Consider the following 23,091-nt stretch of genomic DNA (forward strand, 5'->3'; position numbering starts at 1 on the left):
GGTGGGAAACTTTAGGGTAACTCGCACAAGGCCATTTTGCAACACAGCACCTGCAGAAGCCAAGTGGACTTGAAACTCCCAGGGGATTTCAGCTGCCAAACTGACCCAGCAATACAGGAAGTTGCTGGAGATGGACTGTCCAAGTACAGGAGGCCATTCCTGACCCAGATGTTGTCTATGCCTGCATCTGCTACTGGCACAAACATGAAGACCATTGGAAAAGACCAAAGCCTCCAGCACACCCTCCCTTGCTAGGCTGAACTTGCTAAGCTACTCAATAGGTAATAAATTTTATATGAGAGGATAGAAAAAAGCGTGGGGGAAAGAGTCATCTAAGCCATATGGCAGCTCTTTCCACTCTCCCATCCCATCAAGGAAAGCAGCCTTTTAGGGTTCAGATTTTTCCAATAAAACAGTTAAAAGCAATAAAAATTACCATTGTTGTATGCATGCTTCAGTGAAAGAGGCTGATTTCTCCTTTATCCAAGGCACCTGAGCTGCTTAACACACCTTCCAAACATTTTATTCAGATTACACAGGGATTCAACAAGAAATATACTACACATCAGTTTATTCCTCTAAATGCCTTACCACAGATAATTACATGAGAAACGTGCCTATTTATTTATTTTTACAGTCATAAGAGATGCGAAAAGGGTATTCTATCACCACCCACCAACAGTGGGGAGATGTAGCAAAACAGGACTGTAAGGTCTACTCCTTTGTGTTCACAAGACTTAAATGCTTGGCTGCAACTTGGAGAGCAGTAAAACCACCAAAAATCATCTCAGAAATGGATGGCCAACCATTCTTGTTTAAGGAGGAAAAAGAAAAGGATCCCTAAGTCAGAGAGAGCCCTCATGTCTCACTGATTCCAGTGAGAAACCTTCCCTTTGGGCAATGAGCGTGCTGTAGGAGGAGGTGAGCAAGCCTAAGCCAGCCAAGGCAACATCTGTCTCAAATGAGGGGGGCATGTGTCCAGGGTCACAGGTTACAAGCGGAGTTTCAGTGACTGCTGCAGAGACCCTACAGGGCAGCAGAAGAATGCAGCATAGTCAGGTAACCAAGGACAGCCCTCAACTAAATGAGGGTGAGGCCAACAGTCACAAAAGAGCAGCTCCAGTCTTTCGCACATTACAAATAGCAGAAGGCAGAACAGTGGTTCTGGATTTTCACAGTTCTCAATTCAGGCATGACACTGCACAGTCTTTTTGAGAGGGAACAGGCTCAGCTACCTGAAGGCTGTCAGTGATGAAACAACCCTGGCTGAGCTGGACTTCTGCCATGCAGGCACAACGCATGCAGGGGAGATTCCCTTGACTCCAACTCACACAGCAATCTGAGGTCTGTTTTACAAGGCAAGTAGGTAGGAACAGAGCTTGGAATCATGCCACATTCCCACGCATTCATTGAGATGCAGCAGCACGGGTGAAGTTTGTCACAGCATTAAATGCAGCTTGTGAAGAGCAACTGCAGTTTAGGAAACTAACTTGCTGGAAGAAAGGACGATGTTAAATAACACAGTTTATCTGCTGCTCATTTTCAAGAGACCTCTGGTTTTACATATCTAATTCTAACATTAGCTTCCAGGAGAGTACGAAGTACAGCAAACAAAAATTACTGGTTTAAAAATAATTCCTCCAGTTTCACTTGCCTTTATACCTGCAACACTCCAAGTTTCTTGCCCTCTAGTCTGCAGAATGCCATCAGGAACGAAGCCAGCATCCAGTAGATCCCTTCATGCTTTCCTCTCTACAATCCAGAGCTGAGTGGCCAATATGCATCAGTTTGTTGGCTAAGTCACTATACTTCATTTTCTATTTCTTTGATATTTAATGAATCTATCTTACAATTCCGCAGGAACGATGTTTTGGACACAGGGCAAAACCAAACAATTCAACCAGCATATGCTGTTTTTAAACAAAACAACAACAAAAAAGCTCATTATCAATGTTACTTTCCCTCTCCTCATTTTTCTTTCCATTTAAAATAGACTAACATCTCCACAGGCATTTTCAAACGTTGGGATCTCCAGTGAATTCAAAGGGCTGCTAGTCAGAAGGAACAACAAATACATTGTTCTCTACTGCAGCCTTCGTTGAGGGATTGTGCTGTAGGGGAGAAAAAAGGTAAGAAAAACATTTCAATAAGTTTACACAAATTTGTATGTCATGAAAGATACAAAGGTTGCAGAGAGACGAGTACTTAAATTCAGCTTTTAATTGTCTAATACCCAGCCTGGAACAAGGTGCTGCAGGATGAGCAGTTCCTGTGGTGCAATTGTAATCTCCTCACTGATTCCTTATGTGATTGCTGTTCTTCTAGTCCCTTCACCAGTGGCCATTCTGTATCCCCATATCCTGAGTAGTTCAGTACTCATAAAGGAAACTTCTCCATAACTAGCTACAAGGGTCCCTAACAACATCAAAATCAACCCCTGGACAGAGTAATACCTCAGGTATGTACCCAGGAGAAGTATTTCCACATGATGGTCTTTGTCCTTATCTTCTCCCTTAGGCAAATGATTTTTGGCCACTTCGCTTTCCCTACCATTTCCCCAATTAAACCAATCATAACAGAACCAAAAAGAACATTCTCTGCGCAATTTAACATTCAGTTTTGAACAAAAATGGCACCTACTGTGGTGTTCACGATTGTACTGGCAAAACTCTCAGCTGTCTCACCCAGGGCTGAGTCAACAGACTGAATTCTGTGGGGAAAGTAAGCTGAGATGAATTGGTCTGTGAGGCACCTAGTGGTTATTGATAAGAGTGATATTTACCAATAAAAACAAACCTTAGGATTATCCTTTTTGCAGCTTTGTACCCAGCATTGGTACCCATCAGCATTTTTTAATTTATTTTTATTTTTTTACACAGAAAAGCATCACCTGCTTTGATCCTTGTATTGAGATGATGTGCATCCCATTCCAGACCTCACCCTTTTGAGGTGCATGCCCATCATGCACAACCTCCCAAGCAGAGTCCCTCACTGAGTCCTAGCCGCAGTTTAGCCCACCCCTTGGGGCTGCAAAGGTTCTGTCAATACACACCAAGTGGAGGTGCCACAACACCTTCAGGCTAACCAGAGGACCTGTGAGCAGGTTGGACAACTGGCACATGCATACCTTTTCTTCTGCTGGTTGCAGAAAGAATTCAGTTTGTGCAACTGCGTGCTCCAGAAATCCTAAGAAGAGCCCAAAGAAAACCCCATTAATTTGGAAGGGGTGCCCAGGAGCTGGCACAAGAGGAATGGTACACACCACAGCGTCTTTCTCCATGTTCCTCAAGATTTCAGTATCTTTCTCAAGGCTGGCAAGCTCCTCCACAACAATCTTCTTGAAGGTTTCCAGCTTGTTCAGTCTAGCGATGGAAAACAGAGACAAATTCAATACTTCAGGGTGCAAGAGTGCAAAGTGGTGGACACCCTGCCTTTACAAAGAGGCATTTCTTTGTAATAAATCAGAGTTGTTGTGGAGCTGAAGATGCTTCCAGCCAGCAGACAATTCACCTGCACTGGTGAATCTCTTTCAGCAGAGCAGAAACGTTCCTCTCAGAAGTCCTCAGTGTGTTCTGTGCAGACATCTCCATCTCTTTGTACCTGGACTGACCACAGGACACACCATTAGGAGCAGGCACATGGTACAACCCCAGACCTAAAAACCCAGTTTGCAAAGCATTTCTCTGAATACACACTGACATTAAAAAAAAAATACAAAAAAAGATTGTTGCATGAGACAAAGTATCAATCCAGTATAAATCTGACAGGCTGAGAGCCTGGTTTGTTGAAAGCTTTATAACAAGATTTTCTGATAACATCCCTGCATACTAAACTTGGTTTTGTGCCACCATTACTCATTACAGCTAAACTGACAGTAACAGTTGGTCCCCCACGCTGCATCTCCAGTATGTCCATAATGCTGAGTGAACCAACAATATGCAGCACACATATACTGAGAAACCACCACCGCTACAAAACACTGGTCTGGAAGATACCGGCATGCCCCTATTGGATCTACATGTGTTTCAGTGATCAGGTGCAGTCCACATTGCTTTCTGTTTTTCATTAGGAGAAACCTAAGGAGCTTTTATGCTGAGCTTAAGAGCGCTGTGCTCTAAAACAAAGCTTTTATATTTCTGATATTTGCCCATGAGGGTGACTACTTACATCTCTGATTTAGACGCACTGAAGAGAAACTCAGAATGGTTAACAAAAACTTTGATTCTTTTTCTCTAACACAAATATGTGAAGTGCCTCAAAAAAAAAAATTTCCAGCATAGAAATGAGAAAAAAAGAACAAATCTGATTAAAGTTTCCTTTACCAGTCACTCCTTACCCTTCCTGTAGCATTTCTGAGAGAACAAGGACTATTGAAAGTGCTCAAAGAGCTTCAGGCTAACAGATACTGCAGCCAAAACACCACCCAAGGCATATGTGTTAAGAAAGTGCAAGTTACCCAGAACAGTTGCTTTAGCTGGTTGGTAAAGCTTTCAAATACAGCAATCACTCCTGAATCACCAATATCTTCATGCTGTATCTTGGGAAAAAACGCACCATTCACATCAACTATTTCCTGACCTACGAGAAAGTGCGTGCCTGGTTAGTACCATGCTGGGAGGCCTTGTGGGAAACAAACCCCTGTGATACTGCAGGGAGATGTAAACAGCAATGTTCATTATCATGAAGCAGCATGTTTACAGATAACAACACGAGACGACAGAGGTCAGTTATCCAGTAACTGCACTTTGTCCGTTATCTGAATGTTTCTTTAAAAAAGTTATTTAATAGCTCTTGGCAATCGCTATTCAGAAAGACTAAAAAGCACTACTACCTGAGAGGATGGTGTTTAGGAACCCCAGATTTCCTTATTCACACTTCCAAATGTGACATCCAATGAGCATACCATAAGACGGGCCTTCTGCTACACTGACTTTTGGAGAGGATATCCTCCCTCCAGACCTCTCTCTCCCCACAAGCTTCTATGTGACTCTGATGTCTACCAATAAAAAGAAGCTGAAAACATTTCAGTGCTTCACCTTAGGTGCCAATGTGGCTTTACCTTCTTTGATCTCCTCTTCCTTCTCAACTGAGTCCAGAAGTTTCTTTGACTTAAAGGGAGACTTGGAGGACAAGTGCTTTGTTTCCCAACTGAAAAACCTGGGCTTCTTCACAACAGTGCCACTTAATGCATCTAGGAAGAGAACAATTCTCCTGTTCTTTAGCAGGAGGCAGGTAGCAGCGCCTCCCAGCTACACAAGCAAAAAACACTTATGGAATTACCAATCCTGCAGAAAGGCAGGCAACTTCATTCTAGTGTCTGGCATCACACTTTCACAGGACAGAACACAAGACTCGCCCAGTAAGTCTTCTCCCCTTGCAGAAGCAGTCAACTAGACTGTACTATGCAGCTACCTGGAAAACTACTGTATCTCTATCTCAGAGATTAGTTCATTTCTTGTCCCCCCAATTCTAGCCAAGAATAAAAAACTCCAGCTTCTTTCTCTTCTGTTTTCCAGCCCAAGCTCACAATCTGTTTACGTTCGGTTGTTTCTAAGCAATTTCATCTGCCACTTAAAAAAGAAAGACTAAACACACCCATAACAGTTTCTTCTTCCAGATCTTCAAAACCTTCTGTACAATTGCTTTTAGCCTAAGAACACCCTTGGGAACACAGCTGGAAGCGGCAGCCTGTATTTAAGTCAAACTTGCACATTCAGAGTAAGGGGTGACTTTTCTGCTGCATTTCTCTGAGCTAAGTAAGGCACCTGTGGTTGAACCTTATGGAGCCTCCACAGGGCTCAGGAAGGTGGTGGGGCCCATGATGAGGGGACACTGAGGACATGAGGAGCATGCTGCAGCAGCAGAGGGTAGGTTTAGGATTCACGGGGTCTGTGATTGTATCTGAATACATACAAGACCTGGCATTTCTGAACAGAACCCTACTTCTGCCTTTATATACCATCAGCTCTTCTCCAACCATAAGACTGTACAGTAAACAGTGCTTGAAAACTACCTTTCAGAAGCTTTATTCCCCCAAACTTATGTGGAGGCATCGATGCAGTGAAGGTATACTCTACAAGCGCTAGACAAGTAGGAGACATACAGGGAATATGAACATAGCCACCCCATGAGAGAGTGCTTTTGTCCAAAATTTACACTTCAGTGACTCAGATCATATTCCTAACAATAACTCTAAAACAGTCTCTCAGAGCTGCATCAGGAGTAATAGGAAGAAGACAGCCCATCGCTGCTTGTCTTCCATGATGTTCAGTTGTTTCCAAAAACAAAGACATTGTGCAGCAGTTTTGAGTTAGTCCATGCAAGTTCAGTTTCACTTCAAGTCATTACATGCCATCATCACCTAGAAAGGCTGCAACTTTGGTAAGCGTCAGTGCAAGTCACCATTTGCCAAGTGCTTCATGATAATATAAACATAGGTCATCATTACGTAAAAAGCAAGTCAACAGCTTTCAGAAGCGTTGTCTGTTTTTAAATTACAGTTGCACTGCTCCTCCAAATCATTAAAAACCAGATTTGGGGTTCCTTCTTATATCACATATTTACTCCCAGGTCACTAGTCTGTGAGTCTCCAAGCTCTGACCAGCTACACTAGTAGTTCCTCTGTGATCAAAGCAAGGATTTAAGAGTTATAGACTCATCTTGGTTGGAAAAGACCTTCAAGAGTTAGTGACAAATTTAGGAATTTATATAAAAAGCATCTTGCCATAGCCTATCACAATATTAAAAACAGAGAAATTGGAACTATTTGTTGTACAAAAAGCATCCTTTAAATATCAAAGAATCTCAGTGCTTATTGACCTTTGAAAGAAATCGACAATTCCTTCAACATCCCTTTTTGCCTTTTAACCAGCTCTCCCACATTGAGACCAACATACCTGAGTCCTTCCGCTTAAAGCTTTCTTCTTCTCTTGTCTCTTCACCAGACACATTGTGAAACTTCTAAGGAGAGATGGAAAAGAAAATAAGGTGGCACCCAGCATGCAGGGAAGCTGCCGGGGCTGCAGGTGAAGCAAAGCATCGTAATACATAGATGGCTTGCAGATCAGAAGCAGGCTGAAGGCAGGTTGGGGAAAGATCAAGCACCGCATACAGAACCTGTGTAGCCTTCTCCTCTACACCAGAGTGCTCCTCCATAGGCACGTCCGATGGCTGCCATGTGCTTTTGGGCTCCTCCGATGGCACCTCACCTGTGTGAGAAGGTAACCAAAGGATTCAGCCTCTCCTGCCTGTGACCAGATTCACCATGATGTATGGGCAACACCATTCATACTTCACAGGTGGAGCTCCACGTGTACCAGCATAAACACTGTGTGCATCTTTACCACGAGCATCAGTTGTTTTACCACGTACAAAAACTACCATTAAAATAATTTTTTTTTGAAGTTAATCAGCACTGCAGAATGGAGAAGAAAGCTCAACCTTGTTCGTACAAACTTGAAATAAAAGCCACAGTCTGCCTGCATTCAGTACTTGTTTTACACAGAAGAAAACGCCAATTTATAGGCAACTTTTCTGTTAATACCTACACTTGATTTTTTTTTTAAGTCTTAAAATATAATGCTTGAGGAGAGCTATCTTTTTTTTTTCTATAAAACAATACTTGGACATTTAAGTACAGGTAGCAGAGCAGCTTGCATAGGGTAAAGTAGCTCTCTCTGCTCAAGGGGCTTCACCTACAAACAATACCCACGCCTTGCAGCCACTACAGGAAACGTCACCAGGCAGAACGTTTCTGAGGAAAACATGAAGAAAAAAGGCAAAATAAAATACTTTCTAATACACTGGACAACAGTATAAAAAGAAATACCAGAAAGATCCACTGTAGGTAAATCGTCGCCCTTGGAGGTGGATGTGCTTTTTTTCCTTGACACTTTATCTTTTTGTCTTGCTGCTCCCTGCTAAAACAAAACCAAGTCTCAGTATACATTTTCTTTAAGCAGTCCAAGAAGGGTTTTTTTGGGAGAGTGGACTGATTTTTGAAAGTTTATAAGAGCAGAGACTTTGATATATGTCAAACACAAACTGATAGTTCTCTTCAATGCTGTGCCCTGAATTTATCTGCACGCTAAAGTCCTGCATTTAGCCAGTAGAGTTGTATAGTGGATTAAATTTTTCAGCAGCAGAATCAAAGCATTTTCAGTCAAGAGAAAATAGAAATGTTTTCAGGGGAAGATTAAAATCTTCAGTGCAGCTTCCAGTTTTACTGAGACTTCTCCTGTACTTGCTGTGTTCAGGTGGGCCTTTTTCAATACATTTGACACACAGCACCTAACAGCCGGGCACTGGAACAGCCTAGCATGGCTCAACTATATTTTATTGTGCTTTACGTATGTCTGGTCCACTTGCTGCCTGTCAGCATAACCCGTGGCTAGCTTTCCAGAAGCTATAGCTGGAAGCAGAGAACTTCTTATATCCTCAGACTCCAGTGGGCCAACAGTGTCAGCAACATCTAATGGACATTTCTTGATTACAGCGCTTGAGAAGATGATCCCAACATATTGACTCCCACTCATTTGTTCACGTTTTACGTAGATACTGTTTTTAAATCTAAGCATGACAGCTCCTCACCTCCTCCACCTGGTTTTCATTGCTGCTGCTTGGGGATGACACGGGAAGTACTGCAGAGAGAAAGGTTTACTTGGTTAACAGCAATGCAACTGGGAGCCATCTCCATTGGTCTGCACCATGGCTAAAAATGCCAGCTACAGGGGAAAGAAAAGGAATCCTCCTCCACAAGTATCCACCAGCCACTTCCTCACCTGCAGTTACCTGCTCACCGTGCATGACATGAACCAAGCCTACCTTTTAATTTTCTTCTCACTCTGCGCCTTTTTCGTGTGTAGTTGAAAGATTTTGGCAGAGGCTCTTTCTGGGAGTTGAGGATCCAGCTTTTTTCACTCTCACTGTTGCTTGTTTTTTCATTATTGCTTTCAGAGAAGAGATGCTTCTTATAACTAAGACAAAGACATCATTAGGAGTCCTGCTCAGCCAGCTCCCTCTGCCCATCCCCAGAAAGCTCACCAGCCATTCCTTTCCTCTACTGGAAATTATCCTATTTCTTCCTCCCCACAATGCAATACCTGAAGATTTCAAGCTGCATAAAAACACCTAGGGGCAGACGCTTGCCCTTTGCCAGTACAGGGCTTAGAGCATCCTCCTGCCTCCTCTCACAGCTACACAGCAACAACAGGATGTGCTAGGAGACCAGCAAGTTATTCATGCACAGCTACTACTAGTTAGTTTATCAACTGCACTATTAACAAATTAAACAGTACCTCATCAATTACAAAAACGTAGGTTAATAGTAAGGTAAATTAAAAATTAGAACTCAGCATTTCTATTGCCAGGTTTCTCTTCTTCAGCTGGTTTCTGAAAGTAACAATTTGGGAATATGCAAAATTTAGTACCTAAATGAAAGGCAGAGGGCTTCAGTATTTTTCTAAAGGTAAACCAGTTTAAGAGCTCAAGTCTTATTGTTGTCAAAGTCGGCAAGAGTAATTTTTCTCTTTAGTAACTTACACATTTTCAGATTATCTTTAAATGTTGCTGCTGGCAGCATCCAGCATTCACAGATACTATGTTAGCTAAGTAAAGAGCTATTGCTTTGGAAACATAACACAGCCTTCTTAATCTTAAAACAGTTTAACTAACGCAATGAACTGTTCTTACTCCAAGCAAGTGTTTTATGGATGGTGCTCCTGTACCTCTGATTTTGTGAAGAATTTTTCTTGCCAAGAACCTTCCCTTTGGCTTCAGAAACCTAATAAGAAAGAACCAAACACACACACTGGTTTTAAAGTTTATTTATTCTGTAAAATAGCCTCCAAAATTAGAGCACCTCTACCCAGACAGACTTTAGATGGAGCTGTCAGGACATCAGGCAGCGTACCACATAGCAAGATTTCATGCTGACACCCAGTGGTAGCAGTGAGGACTGGACAGTGTCCAGATTGTAGCAGAAATTCTCCCCACTGCTGAAAACCATTCCTTCAAGTATAACACCACGGAAAAATACAAGCTTCCTGCTTTCCTAGTGAGCACGCCCACCCTTGCTGCACACCTGTGATCAAAGATATTTCCCCACTACACACCTCTGCTCTCTAGTGGTTGCTGAACTGTGACCTCAGATCAGCCCCTAAAAGCTACCCCAACTTTACCTGCTCATGACTCGCAGAGTCTGAGACCTCAAAGTCATAGGAGTCCTTCCTGCAAGACAAAACAGCACGCATGTGTTGTTGGCAGGCTACCATGAGCAGTCACCCAAAGGCACTGAGAAGTACTGAAGGAGGGGGAATAAACCATGAGTGTTTACTATTTAACAAAGTTCATAAATAGATGTCATATGTCTAAATACAGTGTTCTTACAGCCTCTAAAATAGACACACATATATAATTTGTTCCTTCCTTAGCACTCAGAAGGAGAAAAAAAAAAATCAAGAATGAAAGATGAGTTCAGAAGCATTCAAGAAAAAAAATTTAATTCCCTTTTGGGAGTTTTAATTTAAACATTTGTTCTCTAATCACTTTTTTGCATGCATCTAAGTTTTGTTTTCATGCCCTTAATTACTTGAAATGAAGGGTATTTTTCTTTCTTTCACCAAATATCAACTACTTTTAAAAGTCCCACAATTAATTCTCAACACACAGCATACTTTACTTTTCTCACAAGCAAAAGGATAGAAAGAATAAAGAGTTATGCACTTCTCAGTAAAACTTCCTACTGGAAAGAAGAAATGTTCATTTTCAGATTAAGCACTAGAGGGAGCAGAACAACCATACTAAAGACATTTCTCCATTCCAGCCTGATACTCTCTCACTCCTGCTTTCTCAAGTGGAGCACCAAGTTACTTGATCTTAAAATGCAGACAGCGTAGTAATGGTGATATTCCGTGCTGAAGTTTTCCATTCTTATCTACAATCAATCAAAAAATTCATCTAAGCACATCTTGTACGCTAAGAATCACTAGACTAACCCAGGACACACACCAAAGCCAAACATTTGGGCAACCAAAACCACAGCAGGGAGAAAAAGCCATCTCAGTGCTCCAGGATGTGAGATACCAAACAACTGGGACCCTGTAAGACAGCCATGTTCCATTCCATTACAGCTATAAATGAGATAAAACCACCTGGGACACCAGATCCCACTGTGTGCTTGCACCATACCTGCCTCCAGTCTTCTGCTTGACCAAGCCTTTTATTCTGGTTCTCCTTTCCAAGGTACTGACCTTCTGAAAACAAAAGAGTTATGAGATCAAAAACTGCAATATGCAAAACCATATATTCATCCTAAAGTCTGATAGGATGATCAGGGAACAACAATCTTCCTGTCATAGCAACAGTCTAGCTGTAGCTACGTAGTTCATTCCTACCAGAAAGCATGGGAGTTCTGATGCTGGAATCAGGGGGACAGGGCATCAAGGGTATAAAAGAAATAGTTTAGAAGCTTTGAACTCATTGTGCAGGGGCTAATTATTACCAAAACCTCTGAACTTTCAGTTTAAATATATATATTTCATAAACGTGGTAGGAAGGCCACCAGAGTGTCTCTTCTCTTGCCTCTTGTGTCTTCACTCAGGTGAGTATCAAGGGAAATGTACCTTGGGTGTTGATGCTTCCATGGGTTTGTCTTCCTGAGGCTTCTCACTGTGGAGGATACATGAGGGAACACACTGTTGAGGGGACAGTATTTTAAAAGCCCAGATAGTCCACTCATGATGTACTAAGAGGAAAGGAACTCATACCAATAAGCCTTAAAGCAGTGGGTTAGGATGTATGTAGGGAGAAAAGCTAACCAGTAGCTCTAAGGTAGAGCAACTCATCAACTATAACACTGTTATAGTTGTTTCCCCCCCTGCCCCAGCTCTGAAAAAAGGTATCAGTAATGCCAAGGTGGACACAATTTCACATGATCTTTCACAAAATCATAGTCCTTATTACAAATAGCTATGTGTTTGTTGATATACATATGTATATATATAGCTATGTATAAGTTGATGAGCTGAGCACACAACAGAAATTAAGCCATCTGTGTAATACAGGCGTACGCTTATATTGCATTTTAAGCAAATCAGGCATGAGAGGTAGCATCACCTTGCAACCAGGGTGGCAAAGCAGTTTCCATTTTCTTCATTTCATAACTGAAGAAATGAACCTCATAATCACATGCATTTAAGTCCAAGGTAAGGGGGGGGGGGAAGGAGGGGGAAAGCCAACACCTTTCAGCTTCTCGTCTGAAAGACACTTACCTAGGCTTAGCATCCATCCTTGGAGATAGTGTTTTGGACTTGTTTGCTGAAGGAGGCAAGGAAACTACAGCTTCACCCTCTGGAGCTACTTGTAAACTTTTTTGTTTGCCTGCTTTCACTGGAAGGCCCACAAAAGCAGAACCTTCACCATGTCACCCAGGTAACACTTAACTGGGTCACACTTAAGGAATTGAAGAGAGCCATGTCTGACCTGAGCCTTGGTCAGCTTCATCCAGGTCAGACTGCTGGTTCACTGCAGTCATGGTGACATCAGAGTTAGATGTTTTCTGCTTGGAGACATGACACCATCAACAGAGCATATTAATGACTAATACAGAAATGGGGCTTTCTGTGTTTGTTTGTTTTACAAGATCAGATTTTCCATGCCAGCCTGCAGCAGTAGTAGCTACATGATCATTGCTAGTCACATAAAAATCTCTGAGTTACGTTTGAGTGATACTATGAGAACCACACTAAGATCATTCCACCATCATCCTGAAAGACAGGAAAGTTGTTTCATTGTTGTTTTTAAAGCATTTTGACAATATTTCAGATCTGGGGACAAGTATTTAGGCTGACCTCCACTGATATGAGAAAGGTAGAGTTTAAAAATAGGTCAGGTCTAAGTACAAACTAGGTTTCCTGGAAAGAAGGTTTTAACGACACCTGTGAAAGACTGGAGGAGAAGAAAGAGAGGACAGAAAGATTACTTCGCCATACACCAAACACTCACTGCTACAGTGCCCGCTAACTGCTCATTGTGTTGTGAGAGCAAGTTTTCTGGTGTGGGGTCCACGTTTTCAGGATCTTTCCCCTTCTGTAGATCACTGGACTGAGATGTCACTGCAGAACAATCAGGATGAGAATAACTTCATGATATTTAGACACACACCTCACTGTTCTTAGGCACATACATAAAAGTGTAACAGTACAAATTATTAGACGCAAACATCTGAATATCAAGCTTAGTAAAACAAAAACATTAAACAACCCTAAGTTACCAAGTGCATAATTGAAACCTTAATAAATCAGCATCCCCATCACATATGAAGATGTGCAATTGCTACCTTGACCATTAACTCTGCAACACATGGCACAGCCAGACTAGATTCTCCACCATCTGTTTCACTGTGTTAGATTCTCCAAAAGACACTACAAAGGCTGTTTATCTACAGATAAACTACATTCTACCCTTTGTACTGCTTGATTGCTTTGAGTAGTGCCCACCTTGCACCTGATGAAATAGTTTCCTCACCCGTGCCTTCAGTATATGGAGGACTTTCATTACAGCTTATTTTGGGTTGTAAATGGAGGGAAATGTGAAGGACTAATGAAGTTATTGCTGTCCTGTATCTACAGCTAGAAGTAGCTCTTTTGGGTATTCATCTGAAGAAATCTGAAACACACTGTAGCTGCCAGTGCACAGATCCAGTCTCCATGAGTTGTTGCCCTGCCTTTTTTTTTTTTTTTTTTAATGTGGCTAATTGCAAGCAGTGGACTGTGAGTAAAGATACTCATTCTAAAATTGAACAACCAAATTCCATAAACTAATGACAAAACAAGATCACCTTCTTCATCCTGCCTTGTTTGCTTCTCAGTATGGATGGACTCCTCTTCATCCACATTTGTCTGTTAGTGTGAAGGAAATCTTATGTGAAATGACCTTAAAGAATTAGAGTCCTTATCTAATTCAGTTAGCTACTTCATAGCATAATTAACATCTGTTAATCACCAGCGGCAAATCACTGGATGCTAGCCAAGCTGGCCATTTGGAAATGCCTGATCTCCTGCCACTATACTGTGACTATCTATTCTGACATAAGGTTTTCCACGGGTCCCGTGGTCTGCAGATGAATTAAATGTATTAGAAATTACCAAATTGATAAATAACAAAAAACCACCCTCCCATGTTCTTCCATTATCTTATTCTAAAAATGAGCCTTTTAAAAATATCTCTACTGTTTAGATTAAAAGAAGTATCTACAAAGTCAGTCTATGCCTTGTAGTTTCTCTTTTCACCAGGTTCTTGTGTCACAATTTGTTCAACCTGTGCAATATTTCAAATGAGTGAGAACTTGTTCACAGTTCAGTTCAAGCAAGGCAATTAAGTGCAACAGGCTTTATTACCTGCTTCAAAAACTCAGCAGAAGTAATCGTATCAATCAACTTACTAATAAGACAGTTTAACCATTCCAGCTTCTAAAGCTGAAATTAGAGTCCCTAGAAGCTTTTTTTTTTTTTCCCTCTGAAGTGCCTACTATCTCTTTCAGGCCAAAGAGAAGAATATATTGAGAATGACAAAATCTCAAGGGGAAGAAAAATATATAATGAACAGATAGGAAAAAAGCCACTGGATGTTTTTGCCAAGTGTATATCAGTAAAGCACAGTTTAGAAAAGGAGAAACTTAATGCTAAGAGCTTACCATCATTTTTTCATCTCCAAGGACTTCTTTAAGTATATTTAAGATTTCATACTCAGCACTGAAATGTAGCTTGATTTTTGTTGCTTCTGTTTTGTTAAGAGTAGCGGGTATCTTCATGTAAATTTTGACTACCTTTTCTCCACCATGCTCTGTGGGGAAAACAGAAGTTAAATCTCTTTTCGAGCAAGACATTCAGTCTATCATCCTAAAGACTTTTTTTGTTAATTTTCAGGCGGTTTCTTTCACACCTCGCCCATGGCATTTCCAGTCACATTGCTCATCCATTTCTTTCTCATTGAGTCCAGATGATTATGCATCCATTACCCTGATATCTACAGATGAGCCCCCTGGACACACCCTGACTGGGTGCAAGGAACAACCTGCTGCCCTGCCACCTCAGCAACTTACAGAGCCTTACTGCAAGTAGGGTCTTGCAGATCATGCCAAGTGGAAAGCATAATAAATCCATGGCACAAGCAGAACTTTCTTCCTCATAGCTCCACTGCCACTGCAGGACACAGCATGGAAGAGTCACCTACACACACAGGAGCCCGGTGAGGCTCAGAGAAGCACTGGTGGTTCCACATGTCTGGCACACATTCAGTCACTGTTTTGCTTCTGCTCGTAATAGTAATGTAGCTGTTCCCCAGGCATCATTCAGAAAATGAACTTCTGTAGAGCCTGATGTGGCTAGAGAAGATGTTCACTTGCACTAGTCAATCAACCACTGCGAAAGGCCACTGAAAACCCTATCTTCAACATAAACACATACCACAAATCAGCATAGGGAGTGCTGGTGCAAGGTGACAAAAGTACTCAGCGTAGAGAAGAGAGGGCATGGGAACTCTTTGGTGATGGTGAGATTTTACATTGGCTCCCTTTGCCTTGCAGGCTTGTGGACAAACAGAAGATACTGCTGGTGGCCAAGTCTTACCCTTCAGACAGTAACAGCTGACTGCTTCTTTCTGCAGCCTCACAGAGTCCCAAAGAACACCCTTGGAGAACCAAAACCAACACATCAGCAATAGAGCATCCACCTGCTGCATTAGGCTAGGTCAGGGTTGCCAGAGCTTTACATTTACCTCGGTACTGTCTATGTAGAAAGTCACACTGTGACTGCCAGTGTTGAAGTCAATCCAGAACTTCTCTAGCTTCTCGTCAGATGGCTTCTTCACCTGGGAAAACACGGCAGCAGTGTTGCTATTTCCTCTAGTACATCATTCTCAGTTTTCTTTAACAAAATGAAATTGGAAAAAAGTTGCCCTACATATACACATGCATACTTTCCAGAAAGTTAACTTGGAATCTACCTGCAAGTTGCAAGCCTAGCATTCATCTGCTCATACCCAACAAGTCAGAACAGGGCTGTACATCAGCTAAGTGAAAGGAAATACCTCACGGAAATGCCTGCATGTTGGCAACAAGTAAAGTCTCCGAAGCCTTCTGGATTTCTGAGCACCTGAGATAAGCCAAAGCAGCAGTACCAGTTTTCAACAAAACTCTTTAGAGACTTCATTTTGTTTTGGTACAACTGTCAGGAACAGTGCCACAAATACGTACATTTACTTGAAGACTTAGAAAGCAATCTGGAGAATTTATAACCGCAACTATGACCTCTCCTATACGGGCATCAAACTGATCTTGTTTTCTGTCAGTATGGGAGGAGCCCTGCCAGGGGAATCAGAGTCCTCCTCATGCATTTTAGATCTCTTTTCAGTCATCACCATGAAGAGAAGTGCTGCCTCTGTCATTTGGCTGACACAAAAGCAAAGTCAGCAGCAGTAAGGTAGGAGTTGGTTGACAAACAAGCAAACTTTTGAACTGGAATGGAAAGTTACACTCTGTACTCTGGAAAATTAAGTTCTTTAATGAAAAAATTGGATGAAGAAACATACTACACACAAAGTAACTGTTTGAACTGCAGTAGCATTATAGATAATGCAGCCCAGCATTATGATTTTTTTACCTGGTTCACATCAGCAAAAGCAGACAGGCAAGGAAATGAATAGACTCTGGAAGAAAAGCAGACTCCATATGACACATTCAACATCAGTCAGAATCTAACTTGCTGAAAACTGAAGTCATTAATATTGGCTACTAATTTTCTTGTTAAAAAATTTGATAACTTTCAAGAAGTTTAGAGAAGCTTAGAGAAAGAGTGATACATAGTCTTCATTAATTTTAACTTTCAAAAGAACCACTATTTGAATGAATAAAACCTATTTCTTAAGAACAACGTTATTATTCATGCCTGTGATGTAAATCATTTTTGTGGAACATAAATTAACAACCTCTCCCCAACAGTTTCCAAATGGATTACAGTTTAGTTTCCTGATTCACAGCTTACCTTCTTTTATCCCCAAGCCTTTCATTTAGTTGGTTAAGAAATTTCCTGCAGTCCTTCAACACAAATAACATCTTATTAAAAATCATAAGGTTATGTTCCCTTTGGAAAAAGTGATATGTTATTGGAGATCTATAGCCCCTACTCCAATTAAAAGCTTTTAACGCAGTGTGACACTACAAGCCACTGGGGAAAAGAAATTCAGGTTGCTATGGAGAGTTCAACCCAACATATAACCAGCCAGCCAGCCTCTGCACAGAAACCATACAAGTAAGCACTTCAGAAAGGAGAGCTCTTCTCTTTTGTATTTGCCAGGTTAAAAAGAAACACCATTCACAAACAACTAAGTAATTTCATATTTATAAAATCAGTTCTTTGAGAACTTCTCACAAGGACATTCTGACTGAACTCAAATAAAATCAGCCCCTATACAGACTTGTCAAATACATTGTTTTCAAAATAAGAACCCTCACCGTCTCAAATTCTTTATCCTTGATCTCTTTGAAAGCTTCAGCAAGATATTTATCTTCAAACCAGTGGTTAACAAGGTCATCTCTCCATTTTTTTATCGTTAGCCTACAAAGTGCTTCTGAAAGGGCAACCTGAAGGTCATAATCTACATGGCAAAACATAAGTACAAGATAAATACATCCCCCCTGGAAACACAGAGAGTTAACACTGCTATTCTTACACTAATACTCCAAAAAAAAAAAAAAAATCAATTCCTCAGCTCCCTTTGGGTTTACCCAGGCAAATGGCAGCATCAGGCAGCCAAGGACAGCAGCCCCTGTGAGCTGTGGGCATCCTCCCTGCACAGGTGGCAGGGAATGCCAGTAGCTACTGCACACAGCTGCACTGGGAGATGTTCTTGAGTACCAGGGAGAGGACAAGAGCAAAGCCTTGTTGACAACACACTCCGATCACAGCACATGCAAAGTGATGCAGTCATTGCCCCAGAAGCGTTATGACTAGGAGAAAACTAAATGAAGATTTGACTTGAGAGGTAACAAAACCCATTTAACTGCAGTTTGTTCACATCATGGATCAGTGATTGAAGTTTGTGTGGGTATTTTTGTTTAAGACTAACAGCAAGCACATTTTGTAATTACCTACATCATTACATTTCTGCATACATCACTTCAGCTTTTCCTATTAGTTAATAAGAATCACTAACACTAGTTAGAAAAACCAAAATTAATTGTTAAATCTAATCATTTCTGATAATTCTTTCCTTCAATTACCATCTGATTTTCCTCCCCTAAAAATCAACTACCTACAAGGAAATAATTTGAATTGCATTAAATAAGCATTAAATAAGCAGATGAAGGCAGAGAACCCTTGCTTCATAAGAATAACCACTAAGTACTTCTTACCACCAGCCTCCAGCATCGTTTTTGCAAGATCCTTCCTGAAAGAACAGAAGGCAACAAGTCGAAGAAGAAATAAAACACTAAAGTGAGACTAATAGACTAAATAGAAGCATAAACTTTATGATAAAGATCACACATGAAACACAATGGAAAGCCCAGTAATTTCATCTGTACCCACACAAGCAGAGAGTGCTGCAGCCCAACTGAATGCTGCTTTCCCTGCAACAGCAATTGCTGGAGAAACACTTACGTAAGGAAACACATCTCCTCTGACAACTGGAGTTTCTTTCTGCCCTCACGTGGGACACTATCGAGTATGGAGTTGAGAGTCCTCAAAGCCTTTCTCCCCCAACAGAGGAAGAGGATGGAGCAGGGACAGAAAGAAGCCAGTTAGTTATTTCTGACAATTTTATTCAGTCACACTCGCTCATCTATGTTTTCTTCTCAGAGTACGAGTCTTACCTCCTGCCGCAGAGCACAGCAAATGCCTGCTTCTGTCACCAGACGCCCTAGCTCAGGTAGAAACAAGTTCACCAGCTGCTTCTTCCCTATGAGAAGAGTTTGCAAGGTTACAGCTAGCAAAGAGCATAAAATCCACATAAAAGGTGAAACATCAGTTTGTGGTGTTTAAGTAAAACTATCCCAGTTATGGATTCAGCTTTAAACAGAGCTTATGGGGGACAGTTACCACACTGGTCTGCAAAGGGATGGCATCTAGGTTGGCATCCTTTCTGCAGCAACACTTGATGATGGCCATTTAAATAAGGTACTACAGCTAGCTTGTTCAGTACATGAAAAATAATGAACAAGAAACAGGAACGTGTTTTGTGCTCTGATATACACATTAATGAACATGAACTGGAAGGAAACTGGGAGGAGGTTTTAAAGAATGTGTTACAGGGAGGAGGAGGAAGAAGAGGAGAATAGAGAGAGGATAGAGTTCAAACAGCATTAAGAAATGTGCTCCTGAGACTGAGATTCAGAAGACATAGGAATGGAAAAATAACAAATACCGACCTTCACTACTGCACTTGCAAATCACCTAATGGAAAAAGTAAGGGAAGTCTTCATTAACATACAGTGACCCGAGAACAGTGGTAGTTGAAGTGCCTAAGCGCTTACGTCCCTACCATCACACCTCTCAGGGGCTGAAGTAGCCTAAAACATTGCTGCACCCACATCCATTAAAGCACTGCCACCTGGTATAGGTGTCACATATGGTCACCCTACATCATACAGAACACAAAGGAGCAAGGCACCCACTCCCCCAGGGAATTCAGCAGCACCCTCTGATTCTTGCAAAACCCACATCCCACCACATTCTGGTACACATACGGGCAGCACCCTTGTGTAACAACACCATTTACGCTTACACACTTCAACTATAAATATTGCTACAGGCAGTATCTGAAGAGTTTTGGAGTCCCTGGAAAAAAAAGACTAAAAAGAAAAAAACCAAAACAGATAACAAGAAGAAACACACAAAGCCACCACCTTACCCTCCACAGTGAAAACATATAGAAGTAATGGGCCAGGAAGACAAAGGCATCAAATGCTGACAAATAATTTATCTATGGAGCCTTTTGTATAATTGCAAGGAGGAACAAGAAAGCCTGATTTTACTTAAATATCTTTTATCACCTCCTAAAAAAAAAAAAAATCAAGCTACAGCCACAGACAGCTAACAAATCATAAGCAGTTTAACTAATTCTTACACTCAGAGCATACACGGTTCTAGTAAGTAAAGACACCCAGTTGGGCTGATGCCTGCACACACACAAGAAGTTCACACACACACCAAGAGTGTGTGTGCAGACAGTGAGATCTGGAGCATTTTCCTTACTGGAATGTGAATGCTGCAATAAGTTTAAAGTTATGAATACCGTAAATAAGAACTAAATGACAGATCAGTCTTTGTAAGTTAATCAGTTGTTTCAAACAGCACAGAGACAAACAGCCAGAACCATCTCAGCAAGAGCATTTGCCCCTGATAGAAAACTATTTGTGAATGATGGCTATCTTATATAATAAAGACAGCCCTTCTACTCCCCTTAATACATGTACATACCAATGCAGAGTCAAAGAAGTCTTCCAGAAGTACCATCAAAAAACTATTTTCAGTTGGGTCAATGAGGATCACAAACGCTCTTGCTCTTTCAAACCAAGATACCATGTAAAAATTAAGAGAATCAGTTAAAGTCTTGCAAGACGAGCTAGTAAGCCTTACACTACACATATCAGCAGCAAAACATACGCACACAGGTCTGTTCTCAAGTCCTGCATTTCACAGTCCTGTACCGCGTTAAAAAGAGCTGAGTTTTGTTAGCCACCTGCATACACTGCCAGTCTCATGGTACTCAGCAGCACTTGTATGACTTTTCCCTCCCCATATTCCCCTCCTTTCTGGTCCCAAGGCACCTGCCCTTGGTGCCTGAGACCCTCTTGTCACGCTAATCTGCAGCATCATAGCTGCTACGAAATTACCTGCTCCAGATGTTCTGGAAGTAACATAAGAGATTTTCCAAGCTTTTGATTTTGTATTTTATGATATATGCTAACCAAGACACTGAACAGCATCGCACGCTCAGGAGTAGCCACAAATCTACACATCACTGGAGGTACAGAGCTCAGACAAGCAAGAACTGGTTAATGTTCCCTCTAGAAAGCAATTTTGAGCAACCATATCCCTAAAAACCATCATTACAAAGCATTGGTGCAGTGTGTTGAGCTGAGGACTCCTGGACACAGCCCTCCTAACGGAGCCTGGCATCATTGTCTCAGACACAGGTGCCTCTCCTCTGCTACAATTGATGCCAGCACTATGCTGATTAGAGACAAAATACAACTCCAGATTAAATGCAGCTGTTGCATTAAGCTTGAAAGGGGACCTGCATAGAGAGTGTATCAGCTTTTTAAGTTATGAAAGCACAAATTTCTCATCAGTTCTATTACTAACATAGAATGTTGGTGCAGCACTCAAAATTTAATTAGAATGTATTTCTGTTATTTCACAAATGTGACTCATCAACTCATCCTCTCCCTCCACTGTCAGCTTAAAAACAAAATCACAGTGCTGTTAAGGCAGGTGATATGTACAACCATAATATTAGTTTCTGCATTGAAAGCAATGCCTGGAAGCTAAAAAAAGTTTTCCTCATGCAGCCAATGAAATATATCTGGAAAAAAATATACTTTTGGCAGAATCATACAAGCCATGTTCTAGCTCTCATTTCAAGTTCTTTTCCCCGATGTAAGCAACCCTAAATCTCATTAGTAACTTGCTTAGTGTGTTATACTCATCTTTTCTACAAGTCCTTGCTCAATGAACAAGCTTGTCCCCTGTTCGAGATCACTCTTGAAGTAGAGCTGGATACACTTGAGCAGCAGGGACACATTGTGGAAGTCATTCCTGTCCAGCTCCTGTAGAAAGACATGGAGCCGTGCTCTGTCATCCCAGTCCATGGGTAACAGAGGCAGAGTTACACGGTGGTTAAGATCAGTTCTGGTACACAGGCTGTGGTATTCACCCTTCTCAGTGCTTTGTCGAGCTGGCTTAAGAGAGACTCGCTGTACTTCTGCAGCGAGTCTGATTCTTTCTCTCGCAGCAGGTCACTTATCTTCTGGTACCCCTTCCCCTTAAAGGCATCAATGAGCAGTGATTCAAGCTGCAGAGACAGGGGAAAACAAATGCACCAGAGATTAACACAGGCAGGCACTTGAAGCACTGTGGGACTGACAATGAGAAAACACCCATAAGGCTATTTAAAAAGTTGAAGGATTGAAGACTTCATCTATAATTACCTTTTTCTCTACTTCCATTAAAAAACTAACAGCTCTGAGCACTGCCACATCCATGTGAGAATGCACTTTTAAGTATATACAGGCAGGTATTTGCAAAATAAAGGTAAATACATATTTAAAAGCTCCTTACGTAGTCTTCTGCACGGGCTGCCATGTTGCTGCTTATCTCTCTACTCCAGTCTTCACTGCTTTCCTTTCTTTAAAATTAAAAGGAAGCACTAAAAATTAAAAAATAGAATAAAAATAAAACACCTTTCTGCTCAAAACCCGACAAGCCTTCAGTTCCCCTTCTTTTCTATAGGCTCGTTTTATCTCCTAAATTTCAGCACCTCCTGTGGGCGCCCGAAGCCCCACAGCGTCCCGGTCCGGACCGTGCTCCCCCACCGCCCGGGGGGGAGCGACCGTCGGCGTTCCGCAGGGCTCCGGGTCCCGGCGCTTCCAGAGAAGAAGCTGACCCGTCCCCAGCCCCGAAACAAAATCCCTCCTCGATCGCAGCCACCCCACAAAGCCGCACCTGCATCCCGTCTCGGTGAGGCCGCAAAACCGGCTTTATTTCGCGACTGAGAGGGAAACGGAGCCGCTTTTCCCAGGGGAGCGGAGCGAACGAGAAAAGCCCCCAGCCAGGTGGGATCGTTTAAAGCATTACGGGAGCACGAAGCATCCAACGTCTTCAGAGCATCATACACGCTTTTATTTTATCTTTCTGTTCGTAAAAGCAATGTATTTATTTATTTTTAACAGAAGGTGCAACGACTGCTTTTCACCCCTAAAAAGCCAGTGTCTGTAACTTCCCAATAAACTGATACCCCATTGATTACTACGATGGCTCTCTCGGAGGGAGTTTTCATCCCGCAGCGAAACCAGCCCCCAGGGCTGCCCCAAGC

The 23,091-nt window shown here is 41.8% G+C and overlaps 1 protein-coding gene across 10 annotated transcripts; it reads right to left on the reverse strand.

Annotated features, from left to right (window-relative positions):
- On the reverse strand, positions 502–23,060 carry SYCP2L (synaptonemal complex protein 2 like). Of its 10 annotated transcripts, none has more exons than XM_021388400.1 (35): positions 22,722–23,060; positions 22,338–22,425; positions 21,934–22,071; positions 21,707–21,826; positions 20,475–20,579; positions 19,424–19,448; positions 18,869–18,954; positions 18,657–18,745; positions 18,410–18,444; positions 17,510–17,652; positions 17,040–17,092; positions 16,659–16,704; positions 15,775–15,867; positions 15,627–15,687; positions 14,693–14,841; positions 13,838–13,898; positions 13,003–13,112; positions 12,481–12,559; positions 12,270–12,387; positions 11,622–11,667; positions 11,188–11,249; positions 10,179–10,227; positions 9,726–9,781; positions 8,824–8,975; positions 8,590–8,639; positions 7,829–7,919; positions 7,117–7,208; positions 6,897–6,960; positions 5,060–5,191; positions 4,457–4,578; positions 3,511–3,605; positions 3,263–3,362; positions 3,128–3,186; positions 2,641–2,710; positions 502–2,111 (listed from the first exon to the last, which is right to left on the reverse strand). In XM_021388400.1, the coding sequence occupies exons 2-35, from the start codon at positions 22,359–22,361 to the stop codon at positions 2,052–2,054; spliced, it is 2,835 nt and encodes a 944-aa protein (XP_021244075.1). In that variant the 5' UTR covers positions 22,362–22,425; positions 22,722–23,060; the 3' UTR covers positions 502–2,051. The 10 variants fall into 10 exon arrangements, 9 of the variants coding, with proteins under 9 accessions (XP_021244075.1, XP_021244077.1, XP_021244074.1 ...); XM_021388402.1 differs by having other exon boundaries at positions 8,824–8,948; positions 11,188–11,252; positions 22,722–23,059; XM_021388399.1 differs by having other exon boundaries at positions 7,829–7,916; positions 11,188–11,252; positions 22,722–23,059.

Source organism: Numida meleagris, chromosome 2, assembly GCF_002078875.1.
Source record: "Numida meleagris isolate 19003 breed g44 Domestic line chromosome 2, NumMel1.0, whole genome shotgun sequence".
Classification (NCBI taxonomy): Eukaryota; Metazoa; Chordata; class Aves; order Galliformes; family Numididae; genus Numida; species Numida meleagris.